General features: G+C 48.5%; 2 protein-coding genes across 2 annotated transcripts in view; one reads left to right on the forward strand and one right to left on the reverse strand.

Moving 5' to 3' along the window:
* Window positions 1-16,365, forward strand: part of Ttll9 (tubulin tyrosine ligase like 9) — a 50,907-nt gene extending 34,542 nt beyond the window's left edge. Inside the window, exons 8-15 of the mRNA XM_028774951.1 lie at window positions 1,072-1,162; window positions 2,558-2,598; window positions 3,571-3,658; window positions 8,701-8,759; window positions 9,530-9,726; window positions 11,308-11,421; window positions 11,976-12,100; window positions 15,960-16,365. Coding sequence (XP_028630784.1) covers window positions 1,072-1,162; window positions 2,558-2,598; window positions 3,571-3,658; window positions 8,701-8,759; window positions 9,530-9,726; window positions 11,308-11,421; window positions 11,976-12,100; window positions 15,960-16,036 — 792 coding nt within the window. The 3' untranslated portion in view covers window positions 16,037-16,365. The remainder of the gene's footprint in view (window positions 1-1,071; window positions 1,163-2,557; window positions 2,599-3,570; window positions 3,659-8,700; window positions 8,760-9,529; window positions 9,727-11,307; window positions 11,422-11,975; window positions 12,101-15,959) is intronic.
* Window positions 16,366-18,085: 1,720 nt separating this feature from the next.
* Pdrg1 (p53 and DNA damage regulated 1) lies at window positions 18,086-24,592 on the reverse strand. Its single transcript, XM_028774934.1, has 5 exons — window positions 24,454-24,592; window positions 23,242-23,317; window positions 21,563-21,637; window positions 19,533-19,613; window positions 18,086-19,014 (listed from the first exon to the last, which is right to left on the reverse strand). The coding sequence occupies exons 1-5, from the start codon at window positions 24,562-24,564 to the stop codon at window positions 18,932-18,934; spliced, it is 426 nt and encodes a 141-aa protein (XP_028630767.1). The 5' UTR covers window positions 24,565-24,592; the 3' UTR covers window positions 18,086-18,931.
* Window positions 24,593-24,905: the final 313 nt, after the last annotated feature.

Genomic DNA, 24,905 nt, shown 5'->3' on the forward strand with positions numbered 1-24,905 from the left:
TTTCACCTTGTCCTGTAGTGACAGGACCCAGAGCCTTGCCTATTGGAGGGCAAGTGAACTGCCACTAAACCCACCAAAGAGCTAAACCTTTGAAATTTCATTTCCTCTGAGAATTGAGGGAACGATAGGGCGTGGCTCAGCAGTCTGCCAGCCTATTGGTGCAATACCACCCCTTCACCTCCACCTCCTCCACCAATGGATTGGTTAAACTGCACAGAACACAAAAGTTAGGATTTTAATTATTTGCGTGCATGTCGGGGGCACAGACTGGGAATCTTCCTCAGTTACTTCAGAGTCAGGGCCTCTCACCAAACCTGAAGCTCACCTATTCAGCTACACTGGGTGGCCAGTGAGCCCTTTGGATCCTTTTATCTTTGCCTCCCCAGTGCTGGGATTACATGCTTGCTTTTATGTGGGTGCCGGGGATCTGAATTCCGGTCCCCATGCTTGTGTGTCCAGCCGTACACTGACTGAGCCCCACTTTGAGCGTTTTTTCAGTGTTCAGTTCTGAAATACTCGGGGCATTCATATTGTGTACTTGTTAGGAAACCCCATGGCCTGAGTGTTTGCATCACCTCAAATCAAAACTCTATGCATTCCATACTGACCTCCACAGTCCTGCTCTCTGCTGCTAGGCTTTGGACTATGCTGGTGACTCCGAGTGGTGGATCCTTTAGTCGTTGGCTTATTTCACGTAGCCACTGGCTTCAGGTTTTGTTCATGTCACAGCATGTAGTGTCGATATGAATGTAAATGTCAGTGTGCACATGTGGCCAGCAGCTGCCTTTTGAGGTGGCCCAGGTCTAAAAAGTAACGTAGGCTCTGGGATCCAACTACATATGACTCCACACCCCTGCTGAACCTCTGGCCAGCTGTGTGACTACAGACAAATCATTCCACCTCTCTGTCTTCAGGTGCGCATGTGTAAAATGGAAATTGCATTAGTTCTTACCTTAAAGACTCAACGTAAGGAACCAATCAGATTCCCCAGGGAGAGTGCCTGACCTGGCACCCCCGACACAGGACACTCTTGGTGTGCTGTGGATTACCGTTTGGTATTCTCACAACCAGGACACAAGGAGTTCTGACGACCAGAAAGATGACATTCCGGTGGAGAACTACGTGGCTCAGCGTTACGTGGAAAACCCCTACTTAATAGGAGGTGAGATGGGTGTGTCCATCCCCCGCCCTCTGAGCAGCTAATCAGCATGGCAGTCAGCAGAGGCCTGGCCTGTCATCAGGCCTGAAATGAAACAGAAACAGAGACTTGTCCTATATGCTCCTACCTATAGCTGTGACTCGGCAATGTCCCCAGCTTACCCTGCTCTTTCTATTCCCACTGGGCTCTGGAAAATTCTCCTTAGAAAGCCGGTTCATTCAGGCATGCTTTCATCCAATGAGACATTTACAGAGCGCCTCCTTGGTGCCAGCCACTCTCCTGGGCTCCATTCTAAGACCTTGTGCTCTATATGAGAAAGCAGAAGCAAGCCACGTAAGGAGTCTTACTGCAGCCATGCTAATGCCACTTGTCTCCCCCCACTGCTCTCCTCGTCCCCTGGCAATGACCTTTGTGGGGCTGCCTCTGGGTCTCTTCTCTTTTTCCCTCCCCCATCGATTCTGTGCCCCCGGCCAAGTCTCTTGGGACTCTCTTAGCAACTCCCTACCAGTGTGCCTCAGATCTGAAACTGCTCCCCAGTCTGGGTAACCCTCCATCTTCTTGACCCAGGTTGTTACGTCAGGGTCTGGGAAGTGTCTGCATGTATCTGGTGCTTTCTGGCCGCTGTCTTTTATTCTTTTTTTTTTTTAATTTGTATTTATTATTTTAACTCTGTCAGTGCCTGCAGAGGCAGCTGATCTCTTGCAACTGGATGTGAGGAGGTGTAAGCCCCTGATGCGTGTGCTGATACTGAACTCAGGTCCTATGGGAGATCAGCACTAACCACTGAGCAGTCTCCAGCTCCACTTCCACTGATGGTCACCAAGTTCAAATCAGCTCTAAAGCTGTCTGGCCACCTCCCTTTTCTCCATCCCATTCCTAGCTGCTGTTGTCTCCCCACATGGATGGCTGTAATGGCCTCACTGATGCTCCACAAGGGGCATTGACTCGTACCGATGGCTTCTTAGAGTTTGTAGAACAAACCCCAAAGACTGCTTGGAGACTTGGCCCTGTCTACATTACTGTCCTCATCTGCACACGGCCTGGACCCTGCCACCTGCCTCGATTCCCTTTCTTTTCCCTCCCCTTGGTCCACAGTCTTTGCCAATCTTGGTCTGGGTCCAGCCAGAAGGCCTCACCCAGCCCGGGCTGGGCCTACACCTGTCTATGTGTCTGTCAATCAGCCTCCACCTTTCATAGGGCCTTCCTTGGCTACTAAGCCTCCAGCTTTGCCCCAACACTGCCCCACCCAACCATCTTTCTGTGCCCTGTGTAGCTGTGCTTGGAACCTCAACCAGGCAGATCTCTGTCTGTCTGACCATCTCCTAATATGGTCTGAAGCCTAGCCTACTGTCTGACAGCCAGCCAGTATCCTTTACACTAACCAGTTCTTTCCTGCAGGCCGCAAATTTGACCTGCGCGTCTACGTGCTGGTGATGTCGGTGAGTCTCTCAAGCTGGGCCTTCTGTGAGCCCAGGGACAAGGAGGGATGAGGCTGTTGAGGGGCATGTCCCCAGTGTTACATCCTAGCTGCCCAGGTCTACAGCTGTATCCCTCCCATCTCTCATTCAGTCCTTCAGGTAACCATAGCAAACATGTACTGAGCACCAGGCTCCAGCTCTCAGCCCCACTCACTCCATCCTAACAACCTAGTGAGGCCCTCCGTTATTAGCCACGTTTCACAGATGAGAATGGAAGCACAGAGGTTAACCCAGAGTGCTTGAGAGGCTGAAGCTCGGGATCTCAAGCTTAAGGCCAGCTTGGTCTCCATAGTGAGTTCCACATCTGTTACATAGGGAGACCCTGTCTCAAAAAAGTAAAAGCAGAGCCGGGCGGTGGTGGCGCACGCCTTTAATCCCAGCACTTGGGAGGCAGAGGCAGGCAGATTTCTGAGTTCTTGGCCAGCCTGGTCTACAGAGTGAGTTCCAGGACAGCCAGGGCTATACAGAGAAACCCTGTCTCGAAACCCCCCCCCCAAAAAAAAAAAGTAAAAGCAAAAACATGCAGAGAGGTTGAATGACTTGCCCAAGGTCACACAGAAAATAAATAGCCAAACTGGGATTCAAATCCAGCTGAACTCCAGAGGCTCCTGCATCCTCTCACCCCACTTATCATTCATTCATTCACTCACTCAGCCTGTGTTCAAAGCTTCCTGGTGTCCACTCCACTCAACACTGCCTCAGGCTCAGCCTATCCTTCAGGACCTCGAGGTCCTGCTGCAGATGTCAAGTACGGTAGTAGACCTATCCTTAGGGAAGGAAGGGGTGGAGTCACAGGGTGGGAGTAGAGGGGTGAGGCCACTATTGAGAGGAGGCAGGTCCTCCTGGGTAGAGAGAGGTAAGACAGGTGAGACCATCGGTGCCATGGAAACATTCTGAGTTTCGTTTCCCTTCTCTCTCCCTCATCCCCAACAGTACATCCCTCTGCGGGCGTGGCTGTACCGTGATGGCTTCGCCCGGTTCTCCAACACCCGATTCACACTGAATAGCATCGATGACCACTGTATCCTCCCAGTGGTCCTCCTCCTGGTCCTCAGTCCCCTCCGCTAGCCAGCCTGCCCCAAACTTCACCACCAGATGGATACTTGCCAGGTCCCCTACACAGGACCAGCCCAGTCCTTTCTCTCTGTGGGTTCCCAGGCTCTCAGGAAATGGCTCTGCTCAGGGCAGCACCCCTCAAATGTCCCTGCCGGATGGTGGTCTTCACGGGTACCCAGCACTGGGGTTTACCCATGTTGATAGGAGCAGACAGGTTGAGCTTTGCAGAACCTCTTCATCCTTCTGCATCTTCCCGGTGCTCAGCTCCCTCGTTCACTCAAATACAGTTTCTTCTTTACCATCCGACTGGCAGAAGCCAAGGCTCAGATACCACACTGTCCTGGCAAAGCTTTGGGAGAAGGATGATGTGTGCATGACTGGCAGGAGTGTAAAATGGTATAACCCTCTGAAGGAGCTGATGAATAGCTGCCAAAAGCCAGGCACGCCTACTCTGAGCCAGCAAGCCCTTTTGGTGTGCATGCACACAGCATGGGAAGGAATAGGCTCAAAGACTGCATGTGGCATACCCTTGATGGAGAGCAAAACCTAGGAAACAAGACAGGAGGAACGTTTGTACAGTGGAATACTATACAGCTGTTAAGTGGAATGCTGGAACTTCCTTAGATACTGATGGAAAACAGTCTCTTAAAAAAAAATACAGCAGCAAAGGGGATATGCCTATTCGGGCCAAACTATAGCTATATGTTTTCTTATTTTTTAAAAGATTTTATTTATTTTATGTATGTGAGTACACTGTAGCTGTCTTCAGACACATCAGAAGAAGGAATCAGACCCCATTTCAGGTGGTTGTGAGCCACCATGTGGTTGCTGGGAATTGAACTCAGGACCTCTGGGAGAGCAGTCAGTGCTCTTAATCACTGAGCCATCTCTCCAGCTCTATATGTTTTCTTTATTCATGTACAGGCATCTCTGAATGATAGACAAGAAACTAGAATCAGGGCTGGGAGTATGGCTCAATGATAGAGCCCATGCCTTATAAGCAAGGCCATAGATTTGATCCCAGCACTGAAAAAAAAAAAAAAAAAAAGGAAAGAAGGAAGGGGTGGAGGAAGGGAAGAAAACCTAGACACAGAAACTGTCTTAGGGAGGAAAAATTATTGGAAAGGAGATTATATACATACACACACACATACACATGTGTATATTACATTTTTACTTTTGAGTCAGGTTAATATATTATCTACAAAACATATAAATAAAAAAGACTTGGCTGGGTATGATGACACGTGGCACAAGCCTGTAATTTCGGCATGTGGGGGGTTGGAACAGGAGGATTATGACTCTAAGGCCACCCAAGGCTATAGAGTGAGACCCTGTGTTTAAAAAAAAGATCAGGACTGAGCTATAGTTCAGCTAATGGATTGCTTTCGCAGCATGCACAAAGCCCTGGAATGCAGGTGGAGGCAGAAGGCTCAGAAGTTCAAGGGCATTCTCAGCTATAGAGTGAGTTGGTGCCAACCTGGGCTACATAAGAACCCAGCCTGGGCTACAAGAGAACCAGCATCAATAACAAAACAAATAGGCAGTTTTTGTTTTGAACGTTTAGGCCTGATCTTCAAAGGAGAAGGGAGCAGCACTCCCAGGAGGAGGGGCCGTCTGGCAGGACTGCATGGGGGTGGGGGTGGGGGCGGGGCAGCACTCTGAGCAGACATTCCAACCCTGCTTTGAGCCAACCTCCTCTCTCTGCCATGATTTCATTTTTCAGCTTAAGAGAGTGCCTGAAGTAACACACTTGCTTTGCCTGCCCCTAAGACTGGGTGTGGCCCTCCTGCAAACAAAAGTATCCCAAGCTATCTTCCCTGTTTTGCCGACTCCATTACCAGTATATTAATTCTGTCCTGCAGTTCTAACGAGCATTTGCCACATGCATGCCGTCAGCTTAGTTTAGTTTCTTTGTTCTGCTGCCTCATTTTTAGTAGAATTAAGTAGCGTACACAAAAGACACAGAAAGCACTGTCTGCCAGCGCACCCCTTCAGGAAATGCCACTCCCGGGTGCTGGCGTAGACCTGTGTATCCTGAGGCCATACTGAACAAGCAGAACGCTTCCAGGGGCCTGGTGAGCCTCCATCACTAAACAGTCACATTAAGAGACTGGACCGTGCTTTTCATTCACCCTTCTTTTAAATGGTTTTCAATTTCTTAAAATATGCAGAAAAGACTACAAAGGCTCCCTAAGTGTCAGGGTCTCCCCTGGTTGGGAGCTCACTGTTCTACAAGGCTGGCTGGCCAGCCCTACTGGGGTTGTCTCTCCTCCGCAGTGCTGGGACTGCAAGCACATGCCACTGTAGTGCTGGGACTGCAAGCACATGCCACTGTAGTGCTGGGACTGCAAGCACGTGGCACTGTGTCCCGAGTTGGTTGGTTGGTTTGTTTTTGAGATGGGGGTCTCGACATGTAGCCCTGGATGGCCTAATACTCAATTTGTAGACCAGGCTGGCCCTGAACCCAGCCTGAGTGTTGGGATTAAACCTATGTGCCACCATGACTGGCCATTCCCAGAATTTTTTTCCCCTATGGCTTCTGGGCATCAAACTCAGGAAAGCGAGCACTTTATGACTGAGCTATCGCCCCACCCTAAACATACCCATCTTTAAATAATATTTTTTTTGGTCACAAAATAAGAAATGCAATGACCTTAACTTTGATATATGCACTATATAGTTTACATGCAACAGTTCAAGTGTATATACACATACAGACACAAATAGGACACTCTCAGCCCTGAGGGCTGGGGACTGAGTTATAAGGCAGGAGCAGCAGGGTGCTGACTATCCGCTGAGCACACGGAGGTGCTGCGATGTCAGAACGCCCTGGCAAGAATGTGTCTAAACTAGACAAGGGCCATGTGGGAGATTAATGTGCTAACAATCCCATTTCCACTTTTTTTTCCCTCAAAGAGATAATAAATTTTACATTTATTGCTAGGTATGTTAAAATGTACTGTCTCCCTAGAATTTATTTATCCCTTATTTTTGAGCTTATAACTATGACATTTTCCCCTTCCCTCCCTTCTGAATCCTCCCACATAGCCCCATCCCCTGCTCTTTCTCAAATTCATGGCTGCTTTTTTCATTAATTGCTGTTACCGATTTCTACTCTTTAAAAGCTTGTTTTGCTTAGGAAGCAGTGTAAAAGGCCACTCATCAGGCATTAACTTATTAACTTTGAAAACACAGAGGATCCAGAATTGGGGGAGGAAAACGCTTTGAATTGTAAGTGCTCCTACCTTACTGTTCATCTCTGCAACTAACAGACTAGCAAAAACAACAAAATGGCCTGAGGCAGCAGCTCACCAGGTGAAGGTGTGGGGCACCCCCCACACACAGACACACACACAGACACACACACAGACACACACACAATAATAATAATAATAATAATAATAATAATAATAAATTTATAAAATTGCTACAGCACAAACAATTTTGATTTTTGATAAAACCCAACTTATCTATTTCTTCTTCTGTTGTTTGTGCTTTGGTGTCAGAGCTAAGGGACTCTGCCACACTGAAGAGACAATGACTTATCCATGAATACTCTTTTAAGAATGTTTAGTTTTGTCTTCTGTTTGAAGTTGATTTTGTCTGCAGTGTGGGCTGGTCTGTGCATCTCATTCCGTGCTCCAGGTAGTTTTACACCTGGGTGCTCCTGCCCTGCTTGTGGGTAGGATGCCCTTTTCTCTGTGAATTACCTTGGGATCTTCTTGGAAATCATTTAGTGAAAACAGAAGGGCCCTTTTCCTGTTCAGTGGTTGGCCATGTATTCACTTTTCCAAAACAGAGAATTAAAAACAAACCTCTCAGATAAACTTGAGGGGAGAAAGGCCTTTGAAGAGTTCTAAAGATGACAACTAGGAAATTCATATGAACAAGGTCTCTCTCTCTCATCTTCCAGGAGGCTGGAACTGCCATGTTCTGCCCACATGCCAGGGACAGGCAGAAATGTGCTGTAGGGGAATTAGACTCAGGAAAGGGACCAGGCACACCCCCACCCCAGCCCATAAATATCCTGATTAGGTCCTGAGGTGTTAGGTCATCTCATGAGATTTGGGGATCCACGATGCATAGTCCTGGGGGAGGGGTGCCTAGGAAGGGGTTCTGAATGGCTGTGCCTGTTCTGAGTCTCAGCCGCCCATGACATGGGCATTATTCAGGAGCAAATGAGATGGTGCTGGAGAAGTATTTTGTGGTGCACCCAAAAGGCGCTTCATCTAATCCCTCAAGTAGCCCCGGGAAGCCATTGTGTGTGATTGTGTGCTCCCAGCCAACAGGCTGGTGTCTTAGGTTTCTATTGCTGTGATGAAACACCATGACCAAAAGCAAACTGGAGAGGAAAGGGCTTATTTGACTTACACTTCCACACTGTAGTCCATCACCAAATGAAGTCAGGACAGGAACCTGGAGGCAGGAGCTGATGCAGAGGCTATGAGAGGTGCTGCTTACTGGTTTGATCTCCATGGCTTGCTCAGCCTGCTTTCTTATAGAACCCAGAACAGAGATGGAAGCACCCACAATGGGCTGGGCCCTCCTCCATTGATCACTAAGAAAATGCCCAACAGCTAGATCTTATGGAGGTATTTTCTCAATTGAGGTTCCCTCCTTGCAGATAACTCTTAGCTTCTTTCAAGTTGACACAAGACCAGCAAGCACAGCTGGTAAACAGGCTCAGAAAGGTTGCCCGGATTGTTCAGGAATCCACAGCCCCTAAGATGTATCCAGAATTTGCACCCAGGCCCATCTGACTGCAAAGCCCATGTATGTGAACTTTGGTTGGTTTTTCTCTTCTCTTCTCTTCTCTTCTCTTCTCTTCTCTTCTCTTCTCTTCTCTTCTCTTCTCTTCTCTTTTCTTTTCTTTTCTTTTCTTTTCTTTTCTTTTCTTTTTCTTGTCAACTCTCAAGCCAGGGTCTCAGTTCAGTCCTTGGGGCAGCAGGGGCTATGGCTGCCCCTCTCTGTCCACACTAGCCCTTGACCACCAACCTCTGCCAGATGTTCACCTCACCAATGTTGCCGTGCAGAAGACATCGCCTGACTACCACCCCAAAAAGGTAAGGAAGCTACGCACCTGGCCTCCTCCTGGGCCAAGTGGGGAAGAGACATGGAACCCAAGATAGACCACAATTTACCAGAGAGGGCAGGATCACCCTTTCCCATCTGCAGAGCTAAGGCATGGCTACAGTGAGGAGCCACTTGTCATGAACTTCAATATTCAAATATCAAATTAACATATCTCCTAAACAAAATGTGATCCATCTTTATTCTTTATATCTTAGGTGTCTCTTACTAATCAACCAATCCATCAGCTGGCATATTAAACAGATATTCTGCCTATCAACTGTCAATCTACCTATAAATATCTATCTATCTATCTATCTATCTATTTATCATCAATCCATATGATAGCCTGAAAGTCAGTACAGTTACAGAATTCTTACACTTCTCAGAGTTAAGGGCCAAGCCAGGGCCATTGTTCACACTTACTCTTGTCTTTTCCTCCCTTGGTTCATCTCACGTGACATGATCTTAGGAACAGAAGCTTGTTGGTTGCCTTTCTGCCCTAACAGGCTACAAGTGCAGTCTACCAGGAGAAGCCGCCTACACAGGCCATGGGCCAGAGACATAGCCTGTCTTCTTAGCTATGGAGATACTCACTCCAGAGCAAAGGGCATACCCAAACTTTCTAATCCCAGGGCTCAGGTGGAACCCTCCCGCCAGGCTAGAGGGACACTATGCACGCTATGCACGGGTTCATTCAAGGACCACTCGGTGGGCTCCGATAAACTGGGCCCCATTCCCAACCCAACTGCCTGGGCCTCAGGGTTGCAAGTGGATGCTTCAGCGCTTCCGGCAGTACCTGGCATCCAAGCATGGTCCCAAGGCTGTGGAGACGCTCTTCAGTGACATGGACAACATCTTCATCAAGAGCCTGCAGAGTGTGCAGAAGGTGATCATCAGTGATAAGCACTGCTTTGAGCTGTATGGCTATGACATCCTCATTGACCAGGACCTCAAGCCGTAAGTGGGCAATGGCCCAGAGAGCCAGGGTGGGGTGGGGGTCATGATCTGCTACACACTCCAGGGCAGACCGCCATGGCTTTAATCCCAGTTCTGCTGTTTCCTATCTGTGTAAATTCAGACATGCTTCCTTTTTCTGTGCCTCAGTTTGCCAGTCTGTAAATTGGGCTTGATCAGAGTATCTGTTCTTAATGGATTGTTAAAAGGATAAATGAGATCTAATCATTGCAGGCCTCTTCTAAAGGGATCTCTACCAATTGTAACTGAATCAGTGTTGCAAGACTTTTCTCGAAGAGTCTACTTTTATTCACAGAGAGGCTAAGTGGGGTTACTTTGCTCTTAGGAGCATGGCTAAGCAGTTTCAAGAGAATGGGAACTCGCAGGCATCAGGCAGCAGAGAGATCTCTCATCCCAGGGGGAGGCCATGCGAACTGTTGTCACCTTTCACAAGGACTATGAGTGAGCCCAGTCTTGTGAGGGTCTCCTGTAGGAAATCACAGCCACTCTGACTTGGAAACAGATAGCTGCGTCCTGCAGGGAGACAGCATTTCACAGCACCCTCCTGAGGCTCTGGCTCTTATCTTCTGCCTACCTTTCTATAGCATTTCCTGAGCCTCAGAGGGAGTGAGAGAGACCTGGTTATGTGCACTCTCCCTTCCTCCCTCCCCCCTCTGCATCCCACCCCCTGCCCCCGGACTGAGCATCAGGCTGCAGTACTACTGTAATTCTTGTTATTCCTTACACCCATGAGTCTCTGCAGGCACTGCAGCCATCTGCAGAAAGAGGCTTTGCCTGTGTCCAGTCATCAAAACAGCAGCAATGGCCTGTGCCCTTCCAGCTATGGGGGTTTGTCCTGACTGGCAGTATCAATCCCAGGTTCCTTCTTTGGAGCAGGCCTTGGATCCGACTGGAAAATAGTTGTGCCCCATGGGGCCACTGTTGTGCCAGTGGGCACATCTTATGTGCTGTGCTGATGTCCCTAGTGTTTGGTAGCTATAGGTGAGCTAACTGTCAATAACTCCCTCCACCAGCCCGCACTGCGCCTTCAGCCCCACAGTGCTAGCCTTCAAGGAGGGAGCTTCCAAGCCCTGTCTGGCTTCTCCATGTCCTGCAGCCAGAGTGTAGTGTCCCCAGCAAAAGGGTTTTATTGTCTAGTCCTGGCATGCAACAATGGCAGTGTATAGCCTGGCCATCCACTCAGGGAGGTAACCCACCCCGGCAGTATAATTTTACTCACTGGTCTTACAGAGATCATGAGTATTGTTTCCACCCACATGGGGTGACTTCATTCCCACTGGCTCACCACTGTCTATTAATGCTCACAGACATGGGTGTTGTAGGATTTTTCTGCATCACTTTACTGGGTATCATCATCATCCAACTACAGAACTTGGAGCTGTGCTGAGCCCCTGCATCTTGTGTTGGGTTCATTTCTGTCCTCCCCTGGGTGTGTTTGCACATTTTTTGGATGTTTTTCTAAGCTGTAAGACACTTGGGTTTGCACTACATCCTGAAACTTTTTGGTGGAAGGTAGACAGGATCTCTGACAGCCCTCCCCAAGTTCTCCCGTGCCCTCCCCAGGTGGCTCCTAGAAGTCAACGCATCTCCTTCACTGACGGCCAGCAGCCAGGAGGACTATGAACTCAAGACCTGTCTGCTGGAAGATACCCTGCATGTGGTAGACATGGAGGCCAGGTAGGGTCCTGTCTGTAACCTATCCGTGGCAGATAGACTCCTGTCAAGGAAAAAGGACTCAGAACCTTGAGATCTGTATTTCATAGATGGAGAAACTGAGATGTCCATAGGCCCAAGAACTCAGTGTAGCTGGTTGTCCTCAGAGCTTCCTGACTGGGACCCTGAGCAGGCCACTTCCCTCTCTAAGGTTCGGTTTGGTTTCCTGGTCTGTAGAGGAAGGAGCATCATAATGCCCCTGGGGCGTTGGAGAAACTGAGACAATGCACTGTTAAGTACACGACTCACAACACTCACTAAGAGGCTACTTACCTCTAACACCAAGTCCTGGGAAGCTTACAGGGCCAGTTTCAGGAGAGGGTGAATCCCTGAGGGGGAGGGGCAGATTTAAACCACCAACTACAAATCGGAAGCACATTACTAACGGGATAAGTAGGGCCTCCTCCTGAGTAAGAAATGATCATGGCCCACTGCAGATCTGGCCCTTGGTTGTGATGGGACAGGTCCTCTCTCAGAGCCTTGCCAACTGTATGTTATTTCACCCTCTGCATCCCCAGGCTCACGGGAAAGGAGAAGAGAGTCGGGGGCTTCGACCTCATGTGGAATGATGGCCCTGTCAGCAGAGAGGAGGGGCCCTCTGACCTATCAGGCATGGGAAACTTTGTGACCAACACTCACCTAGGTAAACTGATCCAGACAGGAAGTGAATGGGAGAGAAACATAGGAAGTGGAGGGAGACTGGGACCACTTGGCATAGCTGTGAGATTGTACAAGTCCAGTCTGCAGCATACCAGCTGTGTGACTTGGGCGAGAAACTTGACTTCTCTGTTCTTCATCTATAACATAAAGATGAGTAGTGTCTTACGGTGTCATGTCCAATGCAGCCTGGGGACTGAATGCAGCTAAGAGTGGCAATGAATGTGGCCCAACACAAAACTGGATACTTAAAACAGTTATGAGATTTTTATTTAAGTGTGTGTGTGTGTGTGTGTGTGTGTGACTTTTTGCTCACTTCTCAAGTGTGAACTTTGTAAATGACAATGTCTGTTCACAATGTCAAATGGTTGGATGCTCTTGGTAGGACCCTGCCCATTATAGTGAGAAATTTCTGAGTTGTCTGTAGGGAGATTTCAAGACTCAGGTAGAAAACAAATTATCATTAGAAAAGTTGAAGATGGTAGGACTCTGCAAGGTAGTATGTGAAATGTGAAAAAAATTCCTGATTATAGAAATTCACACTCATTGTAGAGTATTTGAAAACTAAAGAAGGAAAATTTTAAACACATCCAGACATAACCATCATTAACAATCTGGTGTTTCCTTCCAGTTTTAAAAAATGCATATATTCATATTTTTGTAAAGCTGGCACCAGACTGGCATTTGGAGTCCCACTTTCCTAGTGGTTTCCCTCCATCCACGTGGCTTCCCTCCATCCTCGTGGCTTCCCTCCATTCAGGAGTATAAAGGCCCTACCATGGGAAGCGTGTGTTAGCCAGGGCGGTTCATGTGCATTACTGCATCATGTGGTAGCTTCTGTGATTATCCCACGAATGAGGAAATTGTCTCCAAAAGTTGCACAGACCACCGAAGGCTGTTGTCATAGAGATGGGCCAGCCTGAACCCTAACCCCTGAACTCTAGCCTTTAGTCTCCTGTCTCAGAAGAGTTACAGAGTGGTTAGAGCAAGGCTGCAGAGCGTGTCAGCCCACGTGAGTGCCAGCATTCAGCAGGCCGGTTTCTTATTGTTGGGCATTTGGTGTGATCTCATTTTCTCTCTCTCTCTCTCTCTCTCTCTCTCTCTCTTTTTCTTTTCTAAATAACCCTGTGGTGAACATCCTCTCCTGTGAAACCCACTGAAACTGTCTATTTCCTTCTAGCTCCCGGGAAGTAGAGTCACTGATCCGAAGGGATAGACTTACTAGAAAGAGCTCCACGTCCCTTAGTGAGCTTATTATTATTTTAATTCCATTGATTACTGAAGAGGCTTCAGTTTTTAATTTGCATTTCCTCTTTTGTAAGCCATCCTGACTTTTGACGGATTTCTCTTTTTAACAGTAGATGACCTTTACAAAGGAACATGAACCAAGTTCTCACAGGGAATTTACTTTTTGGTTGGTTTAGTGGTGGGGTTTAGACAGGTTTTTTGTGTAGCCTAGGCTGTTGTTTAACTCACTGTGTAGTCAGAGTGGCCCTGAATCTCTGATCTTCCTGTTTCTACCTCCTGAGCACCAGGACCACAGGTGTGTGCTAACATGCCGGGTTTTCATGCTCTTAGGACTTGAACTCAGCATCTCATGCATGTTAGGCAAACACTTCACCAACTGAGCCACATGTAGCCCAAGCCGGCCTTCAGTGGAGCTAAGGCTGGGCTTGAAGTCCTTTGTAATCCTTCTGCCTCAGCCTACAAAGTGCTGGGATTGTAGGCTTGTACCACCATCCCTGGCCTCCCCTTTTTACCTGTCTTCCTTCCTTCCTTCCTTCCTTCCTTCCTTCCTTCCTTCCTTCCTTCCTTCCTTCCTTCCTTCCTTCCTTCCTTCTTTACTTTTTGAGACAAAGCCTCACTATCTCCAGACGTCCTGGAACTATGTAGCCTCTTAGATTGGCCTCAGACTCACAGAGATCCACCTGTTTCTGCCTCCACAATGCTGGGATTAAAGGTGTGTGCTGCTATGCCCAGCCTGTACCTGCTTTTCTCTGAGTTGCCTATAGTTTTTTTTTTTTTTTTTTGTACATTAGTAAAGACATAACATTAATGGCTGAAGATATGGCCCCGGTCCCATCCTGATCCATCAAACGTACAGTAAACATTTTCCTAAGTTTCTCATTAGTTGTTCTTAATTTTATTCTGTGGCTCCTTTTAAAATTTTCTTGAGCCGCAGGGTCTCACTGTGTAGCTCTGGATGGCCTAGAACTTACTATATAGAACAGTCTGGCTTTGAACTCACAGAGATCCACCTGCTTCTGCCTCCTGGGTGTTAAAATCCTGTTTCTTTTACAAGAGATTTTATATCTTTTAAAGAGTTTAGCATGAGTTAGGACTAGGCTTGGCTGCACACAACAAATCCTAATACTTAAGTAGAATGGGGATGACCTAGCCAGGCCAAGGACCACAGACTTACCCAGCCACTAGGGAGGCGGGAGAAGGCTCACAAGTTCATGGTCTGCCTGTACTACAAACTGGGTTCAAGGCCAGTCTAACTTAGTGAAACCCTGTCTCAAAGTTAGAGTGCTTGCCTGATATTCATAAGACTCTGGTGCATTGTGGTGTGGGGTGGGTCTCAGGCCACACACGTGTTAGGTATGACCTAGGAGACTGACACAATAGGTTTAACATGCCTGGGTGACCCTTCCCTTCCCTTCTTGCCACACTCAGAAGGTCTGCTGAATGCTCAGATTGCCTTCTGGCTGCTCCAACAGCAGACCCTGTACTTTGAAAACCATAGATGCATATGGGAGTGAAGATCGGGCTGGTTTGTAGCCACTCAGATAGGCAGAGAGAGGACCACCTTTGTAGAAATCTCTAGAATCACTTTCAAGGTTTCCGGGTTGTGTGTTTGGTGGTAAGTGGGAGGAGCTGTTTTGGGAGCAGGCAGGGGAAGATCGCTGGTGATTGAGGACAAGTTAGAAATGTATTCAGGTTCCCTGAGTGAAAGTTTAGCAAAAAAACCCAGTGATGAATCTGCAACTCCTATAAAGGGTTTGCACTGGACCTGAAGATTTGGCATGAGGAGTGAGCCAAAACATTAAAGCAGGTTCCCTGGAATCACTTTGGGAAACGCCGAGGATGCATGGGTCAGAGTGCAGAGGCCTTGGCAGCTGGAGGCAGCCTTGGAAGCAAGGGTGGATCCGGGTTATTAAGAAGGAAGCAGGAATCTCCAAGTCAATCCTTGTGGCCATGGAGTGTCACGTCATTCCAGTAGCACTCATGAGTGTTATAAATGTGCCTGGCAAAGATTCAATCTGGTGTTGCCTTAAGAACCAGCTCTGAGACCAAGGAGGGAACAGGTTGGCTGGTGAATGTGCAGCAGAGGCAGCCATTTGGCATGGAGACACTGGACATGCTGGTAAGAGATGTAAGTTAGCACTTAATAGGCACTGAGCACTGCTGGCTTTTGTGTGTGTTCATTGAGCAAAGCCAAGGGCAATGTCGTCTGAAGAAGCAGCTGAATGTGACTCTGGCTCCGCACAACCTCGGATCAACTCCCAGTTCTGCTACTCATGCAACTTGTGGTCAATGGTACCCTGAGTTTGCTGGCTACTTGGAACCCCTGACAGGGCTCAATAAGCTCATCTGAGGCTGGTATGGGCCAGTGCCTGAAAGAGCAGGTGAACTACCAGTTAGCTTAGGCGTTTGCTGACCTCTGAACTCACTCTTCAAGGCGAGTGGTGCTATCCTGAGAAAGCGGATACTCAGAAGTGAGCTGAGGGCCAGCCCAGCACAGGAGTGGGCCACCAATGGCCACACAATTCCTGCTGCCTACCGCTTTGTACCAGCTAGTGGGTACAAAGGCCACTGCAACCAACACCTCATATTCTTTCTAGGCTGCATCAATGACCGGAAGGAGCAGCTGAGGCAGCTGTTCCGATCCCTTCAAGTGCAGAAGAAAGCCCCTAGCTGACCCTCAGCCAGAAGAAATGAGGCCCTGGCAGGTGCCGCCCTGGCCTCTGGCAGTGGGATTCCAGCACAGCGCACCAGTCTTTCCTCCCTCTAGCTTGGCTGTTTTACTGGACAGGCAGCCTCAGCTGGCTATTTGGACCAGACTCCCTGGACTCCCCACTCCAGCCCTGTGGATCTTTGAACCAGAAACAGCAAATCTTTGGAACTGGGTGGGCTCATCCTTGACAGACTGGCAACTGGGCCCAAAGAGGCCAAGCAGCAAGTTCTACCACTCAGCATGTTTAATAAAGCACAGGCTCAGAGCCACTCAGTGCTGGGCCTGGCTCAGGATGCCACTGATATTTTGATGTCTCTTTAATCATGGGTCCTCTGGGCTAAGAAACTTGTCTTTAAGCATTACTAGCAAAGTAAATTACTTTAGATTGTCCACTGGAGGTCTGGGATAGTGCCAAGCCCCAAATGTACCCTGTCCTATGCTATGTCAAGACCATGGGCCTCCTGGGTCTCAGGCGGAAATGAGAACGGGAAGGCAGCACTGCTTAGCTAGGGTCCCCAGGAAAACCCACCTCTTATTTAGGGCTTTGAGTCTAAAACCAGAAAGTAAGGCTCCAGTTGACAGACAAGATCACATTGGGAGTAAGGTGCCTTACTACATCCTGTCAGAGGCCTCCCCTTCTGGTCTAAGAGGTGGCAGTAAGCCTGGGCTGGAAGGTAACTTACCTCATGGAGAAGGGGCCTCCAGGGGGCCCAAGCAACAACACCTACCTTTTGGACAGTCTTTGCCCAGAAGTGCAAACCTGGCTACATAAAGTAAGCCCAAAGGAAAGTCTGGGAAAGAATCACCAGCAAATTAAGAAGCGAACCAACTGACTGTGGGAGGCTGGTAGCTAAGCCACTCTGGATCTGCTCCTAGAGCCCAGGGGTTTCCTAAACCTACAACCCCCAAGTATAGACTTGAGGTTCTTCCAGAATACAGAACTGATGTGCTCTTTGGCTTAGCACCCTGGCAGGCAGAAGCACTATTCCAGTGGAGAAATTATATGCCAGGCTGATCCACCAGGTAGCTCCATCAAAGTGAATTTGTTGGGTTTGCATTTTATTCATATACTCTGGAAGTTAAAAGCTTATGAAAGAGTTGAGTAGACATTATCATCTCCCCTTTTATCCTGCAGTTTGTCAGGATAAAAGACCACACAGCATCTACCTACAGTCAGTAGGTTACACTCTGCTGGTCCCACCTCAGGGTTCAAGCACCTCCTTCAGCCTGAGCTAAGCTGCTGCCTTCCTCTGAAGCTATGGTCTTCTCACTAGAGCCCAGTGCAGACCTGTGCCCTGGTCTGGTCTGGGTCTACCACAGGAATGCCTGTAAATCCCAAGAAAACAACCTTCAGGCATGGACCAAATTTGCCTTACATAAGGTGTTTTTCTTGATCAACACACTTCTTGAAGGCATCAGCAATATTCAAAACATTTGGCCTATTTCTAATTTCTAATTCCTTTCTTGTTTTTTGAGACAGGGTCCGTCCTGGAACTTCCTCTGTAAACCAGGCTGGCCTTGAACTCAAGCACTGTGTATGAAAATTGGAAACAGAAATTTCCACCTACCTCTGCCTCCCTAGTGCTGGGATTAAAAGTGTATACCACCATATCTGACTAGTTCATTTTTAAAGATTTGTGTGGGTGTTCTGTGTGTATATACATGTGTGTACATGTACTGTGTATGTCTGTGGAGATTAGAACTGGAGTTATGGATGGTTGTAAGACAGTATGTGGGGCTGGGAACTTTAACTTCGTCCTCTGAAAATGGCAAGTGCTCTTAACCCCAGAGCCACCTCTCCATCCCTTTCTTTCAAGAAATTGCAATATAGTTACATCAGCTTGTTTTTTGGCGTTAACTATAAACCAAATGCAGTGAGGGTAACAGACAGTAATCTGTCTATTTCTGATATCACACACTTTAAGGCGAGAGCCATCCCCATTTCTTAGGTAGCACTCTAATAGAAGGGTGGGGCCCTTGTGCAGGACAGAATGAGGTGACGACTCAGAGCCGTGGTTTGCTCAGTTAATGTTTATTGAGCCACAGGGAATGGAGGCCAGTTTTGCTCTCATATGACACTCACACCAAGATCTCATACCACACTCACACCAAGATCTCATACCACACTCACACCAAGATCTCATACCACACTCACACCATGATCTCATACCACATTCACACCATGATCTCAAGCCAGGCAGGCGGGCCCTGCTTTCAAGAGGTCAGGAAGATGCTCCATGTCGAGTCACATCAGGAAGGATACTGCTTGGCAGCCCTGGGCCAGAACTCTGTAAGGATTCCTACCTCAAGAGCATCCAGAGGGTGACTGGCAGCACCTACCACAGAAGCCAGCAGAAAAAAGGACAGAACTGGAGCAGTGGGGAAATGACTGTGTCTGCCCTGTAGCTGGTGAGGAGCACTAGGTCTGCTTCACACAGAACTGAACGGTCAGTCTCCTGCTTTATCCCAGTTGCCACGCACACTGCCTGAAAATGCCTCGCCATGCAGAAAACTGGAATGAAGCTCCAGGTCCTCCCTCTCCCTCCGTCCCTGGTCAGGCCCATCTGAACAGCAGGCTACTGTTGAGAAGAGTCGGCTGCAGACATTCTCACACACCCACACACCTACTGACAGCTGCCAGGGTCTGTGAATAGGTCTTGTGTCTAACCTCTGATGGCCAGGCCAAGCCCACAGAACAGACTAAGGGTTCTCTCTTATCACAAAGCAGCCAAGCACGACAGAAAAAGATTTGTACAAAAGCCACAATCCTGATGCCTGTCCCCTTAGACAATCCTGTCCTTGCAGGTCTCAAGGCTGGGGAGGGTCCTAGTCGCAGGTTCCCCCATCCTGCTGTGAGTCTCATCCTTTCAAGATGACCTTGAGGGCTTTAAGCTCATCCTGGTTGAGGGGGTTCAGGTTAAAACCCTTCAGCTCCGGTTTTCCTGCAAGGAGTACAAAGTCACGATCAAGTTGGGCCCCCTGCTGCCCAACCTACTGCTGGCTCTGGAGCCAGGCCCAGGAAAGTGGCTAACACTGCATTTATACTGCCAGCTCAGCCTGAGAGGTGCAGGGCTGGGCTTAAGCTTCTGCACTGCACAGGCTGATGCAGACCAGCACTGCTCCTGAACTAAACCTGCATAGTCCTGGCTGCTGCCCAGACCTTCAGGTTCCAATCAGACCTGGGATCCAATGTGCTGGTTTACTCAGAAGCTCTGAGTTCCTCCTGTCCTAGCTATCCTAGTACCCATACCATGCAAGATCATCCCAGGCAGCTCTCAGTGCCTGGGAAAGGAGCTGTGACAAGAATAGGCCTCACAAGCCTCAATGTCCTACCTTTAGGCAGCTACAGACAATGGCTGTTCGTTTCCCACTGTCCACCTGAGTGGCTTTGCACACCCACTCTCTAACATTCTCTCAATGGGTTCCTCCTCTCCCACCTCCGGCCCCACCAGGCCAATACCTTGGGCTTCAAAAAGGCGGTTAACTTTGACTTTAAGTTGACTCCGGAGCCTTTCTATTTCTTTATCCAGGTGCTCCTGATCTGTAAAAAAAAAGTGCAGTGGGAAGACGGGACAAGGTTATGTTACAGAGAGGGATCCCAGTTTCCACTTAACACCCTTGAGAGTCAAGGCTTGTAGCACACAGGAAGGAAAAGGTAACCTCAGAGACCAGCAGAGGCAGGGCTAACCACTAGAGGGACACTACCTGCCCAAGTCCCTGAGCTGGCCCGGAATAAGGCCTGTCACCCAGTTATTCAAAGAACGCTGGGTGGCTGGCTGCTAGATGGTTAATGAACTTTACAAACCCAAGTCCCATCAAGGACCTGTGAAAATGTGGCCTAAGTAGCCAATGGGAGAGCCTGCTGCTCCAGCATAACCTAGTCTGCCATGATGGATAGGAAGGACCAGCCTAGCCTCACCACAGACTACACTGAGAAGTGCTGGCACAAAGACACAGGCACACTTCAAAGCTTATCAACCGACTGCTGTGAGGGACATTCTACTGCCATTAGCTGCCGGCCTGCTCTCACTTCCTAATGAAGAAAAGCCCTGACTAGCCATGCTTCACAGCTTTAGTAATGGACTTATTTCTCCATAAATAAGAAACTCTTTATGAACGTGTTCACTCTATATTGATTTGGGAGAAAAATAGACCCTGCATAGAGATTAGACAACATCTGTGGGGCAGCAAGACACAACATCAAATCCTGAACTCAGGCAGTGACCCCTAAGTTTTCAGCTGTACAGTCTCTGGCCCATTACCCCAGTACATTGAGCCTTAATTTAAAAATAATTCTTAAAATGTATTATTATGTGTCTGGGTGTTTTGCCTGTATGCATGTTTGTGCACCATGGCATGCCTGGTGCCCATAGAGGCTGGAAAAGGGTGTTGGATCCCCTGGAACTGAAGTGACACCAGTTGTGAGCCACTATGTGGTGACTGGAACTGAAGCCTGGTCTTCTGGAAGAGCAGCCAGTATGCTTAATATGAGCCATCTTTCCAACCCGACCCTTCATTTTAACCCCACTACCTTAACAGAACAGCTGAAATTTCTGCATGTTTGCCCTAGTTCCAAAAAGTATAAAGATATCCTGTCTCCAGGAAAAGCTGCCTTACTGGTCCTTTTGATCCATGTGTTTTCAAGGATGTGAAAGAGAAAACAAGTATAATCTGTCTTTTCCCAGGCAAGGACGCTCCTGCAGCCTTGTCTTTACAGAGCTTCCCCAAAGAGATTCCAGTTGTTTGTGGTTTTGGAGACCTGAGCAATACTTTGCTTGCACAAGCTGTGCAGATGATAGAGGCTCGCTCCTCCTATACTCCATTTTCTTGCAGTGCTGGGAATTAAACCCAGGGCTCTACACAGGCTAGGAAAATGCTCTACTGCTAGGCTATGTCCCCAGTCACACCTCCACTTTCAGCAGTCTCAGCTGCAGGGGACATGAAAAATAAAGCCCACTTGGATACTGTGGTACCCAACGGCTCAGTCAGTAAGAGTGCTTGCTCTACAAGTGTGAGGACAGAATCTCCAGTACCCAGGTAAAAGCACACATGACTGAGTATACCTATAATCCCAGCACTAGGGGACAGAGACAGGCAGATGCAGAGAGCTTGCTGGCCAACTAAGGTAGTCAAAGAGGTTGAAGAGGTTGAGAGACCCCACTTCAAGGTAGAAAGTAGGGTAGAGAACACTTGAGGACACCTCACACCCTATTCTGACCTCTGCACGTACATACCCATTGCAACACACACACACACAGACAGGCTCATGCAAAACTTCACTTATCCAGGACCCTTTACAGCTATGGATGGCCTTGACCAATGAGATTTTACAGAAAGCAACCTTATTTTCAGAGAGCAAAGGCCTCATATGAAAAACTGCCCCTTGTCTTTCCCCAGCCTGATCCACAGTTTTGGTTCTCAGTGCTGGATTATGACCCAGGCTAGTGGGGAAGGGAGCCATGTCCTTGGCCCAGCCCCAGGACACCTTACCTTTCTGGATCATTTCCTTCGTCTTAGGGTGAGGCATTCTGATGAACATGTTCCCAAAGCAAACCATCACATCTTCTGAAATAACAAACACATTTCTTCATCACATTTGTTTTTTTTTTTCCTTTCTGAAGCACCTATTATCTGACAGGCACATTTGTGCTACAAACACAGCAGAACAAGACAGTTCATGCAGTCGTGGGACTCACATCATAGCAAACGATGGAGAATGAACAAAGCTGGTTTTCCACATATCACTAAGAACGAGTATGAAAAATTGTATTGACAAGAAAAAAAAAAAGAAAAATTGTATTGACAATTTTGGCATTTTTGTTTCTTTAAACTGTAAGACTATGTTTTCGTTATAATTCCAGGTGTGGGATATGCCGGCTACCTCAGACTGTCTCAGCAGCTGACTAGGGTTTGCCTCCTGCTCTGGCGTGATTTTGTCAGCTGCAGACAAGTTTCTTCGAGTGTGTGATTTTTTGGAATTCTGAGGTCTTTTGAGAGGGTGAAATAATGCTAGAGCCCCGAGAGGCAGGGTTGATGGTCACAGGTTTTTAAGTAGTCATATGCAAAGAAAACATAAGAAGAAATTAGATATCCTGAAGGCAAAGATCAAACTTACTCCAAGAAACTCAGTGTCCCTAATCGGCAGGGAGTAGTCTAATGATAACGCTGCCCCCTTCAAACCCCTGCCTTTATTCAGGCAGCCTTTTCCTTTCCCCTCTATCCTTTTTTCTCTCTTATCTAGTGACCTCTTTTATCTTTTTTCTCTCTTATCTAGGGGGTTGAAAAGGTGGAAGAAAAGGGGTGGAGAAGGGTGGAAGAGAGAAGAACCCAGAGAGTAGTAAAAAGACCAGTTATTAAAAGAACAAAGCTGTTTAAAGTACTGGGAAGCGTCAGAGGACAGAGTCATTAAAAGTTGGTATGAGTCGTCTATGCAGATGTGACATCCAGGTGGAGAACTGAGGAAAGGGAGGACCCCTCACCTACCAACATGTAGGATAACAAAGACATGTAGGATAACAAAGCCAGGCAGAAAACCAAGGGACCAGTGACTGAGTGGGAGAGTCATGCTAATATGGTGGGGTGTGTAGGGCTGGTTCATGTGGAGTCTCACAGGGCAGCTCTGGGCCTCAGTCAGGTGAGGTAAGTCAGTGTGAGCCCTACATGTCAGTGCCTTTCACTGTGGCCTGAATGCTGCCCACCTTTCCAGAACCGCTTCATGTCACCCCCTGCTTGCTCATATGACCAGCCACAGCCACCTGGCTTCATCTACCAAGCCCCATCTCCTCCCTCCAAGACAGTCTCAACAGCCACTCATGCTCAACTCCATCTTTAGCTTTCTCACAATTTCTAGTTACGTTTATGCTGCTATTCCTCATGTGGAACATAAGGGCAGAACCATCGCTCTTATGTGCGGTGAGCACGCTCCGTGTCTGCCATCAGTGAGTGATGAGCTAATGGCCCATCACTGAAGTGAGCAGCTAAAATTCTGAGTCACAGCATATGTCTGACCCGCATCACTTGCTCGCTCTTCTCCACAAGCTGTCCTAGTTTCCCACGAGGCTGAGTCACACAGTCCCAGCCTCCTGCCTGGTCTTTACCAGGGATAATGAAGTCCTTCAGAAGACAACTGAAGCAGCTTCCAGGGCTTCAGTAAGGATGTCACAACTTACCAGAGACATCCGGGTTCTTCTGTAGGGCCCTCAGGCCCTCTCGGTTCTGATTTCTCTTGGTGTCCAGGTCTACAATCTGGAAACAGGAGCAGATAGGAACTCAGCTGCCTCCTGCCCCAATCTGCAGAGGCAAGGCATCATTCTAGCTGAGTTCCAATGTCTTGCTTAACGTGGAGGACTCAGGTGTGAATCCCCTCAGCTTCCAGCTCCTCTGCTTGTGCAGGAGCTTCTTCCTCCAGAGAAGGCGCAAGTTAAATGTTTGCAGATTGAATCATTTTGTATCATCCAATCAAACTTGAGAGTATACCAGGGTCACCAGGGAGTTAGTTGAGTGTCTCCTCTAGACAGTGATTATTGACAAGCTCTTGTTAGATAACTCTTGACAGTCTCACCAGACACTCAACCACACTGGACTGGAGCAGCTGTACAGGTACCACTATGACAACTATTCAAGAGGTGACTTTCTGAGGCTGCGGCTAGTGAACCACCAAGCCTCCTCATATATGGACCACAAAGAGTCATTACGACAGCTTTTGAAGACCATCAAATATCTGTCTCACCCCATCACTGTCATCTGGTCTAAATGCAGATTATCTGGATCATCTGAACGGTTCCTTGCACTCTAGGAAGCAGCCAGAGACAGCCTTTCAAAATCTAAATGCACACCTATAATCCCAGAACTCAGGAGACTGACGAGATACTCAGGATAGACCACGGATTGTTCAAGGCTATTCTAGATGACACAGTGAGTTCGAGGCCAGTGTAAGATACATGAGACCCTCTAAACCAACCGTCTAACAATCAATCACAATTCAATGATAACATCCCCAGGACGAACTCCCTTTAGGGACTAACCACTTACCACAGAACCAGAACCAAGCACCCCTTTCGAATCTACGAGGCCCTCAACCCCCTCCCCCTCCCCACCACGGACGTCACCGTACTGCCCAGACATATGCCGCCCATGTTTCAGCAACCTGATTCACGAGGGCCTGGGACTGTGTTTGAAAAGTGGTGTCAGGGAAGTCGCAGAAGGTAAGGATCCAGAGGACCAGCAATGATGGGGCAGGGTGAAAGGAAAGCGACTGCCCAACACAGAACTGGTGCTGCCTCCGCGCCAGGCCGCTAGGAGCAGTGACGTCGGGAGGCCAGGTGAACTTCCTGCGAGCCCGCAGAGTTGCGGAGAGCGCTCGTGGCTGCCGCGTCTCTCACCTGCCGCTTGTCTGACAGCACCGCCTCTGCCAGCTCCTCCACTTCCACCAGGTACCGGAGAACCCGCTCCGCCTCGGGGGACTGCAGGGTGCCGCGAACCCCTTCTGACATCCTTGCGCTGCCACTTCACCTCGGCTCCTTCTGCGCACGCGCCGTTCTGGGACTTCCGGCACGCCTGCGCAGTGAAAAGAGCATGCGCCTCAGCGGGGCTCCAGAGGGGCGGGGCAGGCTTTGGGAGCAGGGCAGGTGCGCCCCCTGCAGGCTCGGAAGGAGCAACCCAACGCGCTGTCCTTTCCCTCCCTTCAAAGGGTTCCTGGGCATCCACCACGTGTACCAGGTTGGGTGTCAGGAAATAAAACATCCCGACTCTAGGAACGTTATTCCATTGGGAAACAACGAACACTGATGGCAAAATAATTACACATTATGGAAGGTAGCGATAAGGGCTTTGG

The sequence above is a fragment of the Grammomys surdaster genome, unplaced genomic scaffold, assembly GCF_004785775.1.
Source record: "Grammomys surdaster isolate TR1022 unplaced genomic scaffold, NIH_TR_1.0 251, whole genome shotgun sequence".
NCBI classification, from domain to species: Eukaryota; Metazoa; Chordata; class Mammalia; order Rodentia; family Muridae; genus Grammomys; species Grammomys surdaster.

What these genes read in the sequence shown, in the direction of transcription:
- Pdrg1 (XM_028774934.1), bottom strand. Translation starts at nt 24,564, where the DNA reads ATGTCAGAAGGGGTTCGCGGCACCCTGCAGTCCCCCGAGGCGGAGCGG. An exon ending in TGCTGTCAGACAAGCGGCAG is followed by an intron (nt 23,318 to 24,453) that starts GTGAGAGACGCG and finishes TCCTGTTTCCAG; the next exon opens with ATTGTAGACCTGGACACCAA. An exon ending in CCGCCTTTTTGAAGCCCAAG is followed by an intron (nt 19,015 to 19,532) that starts GTATTGGCCTGG and finishes TACTCCTTGCAG; the next exon opens with GAAAACCGGAGCTGAAGGGT.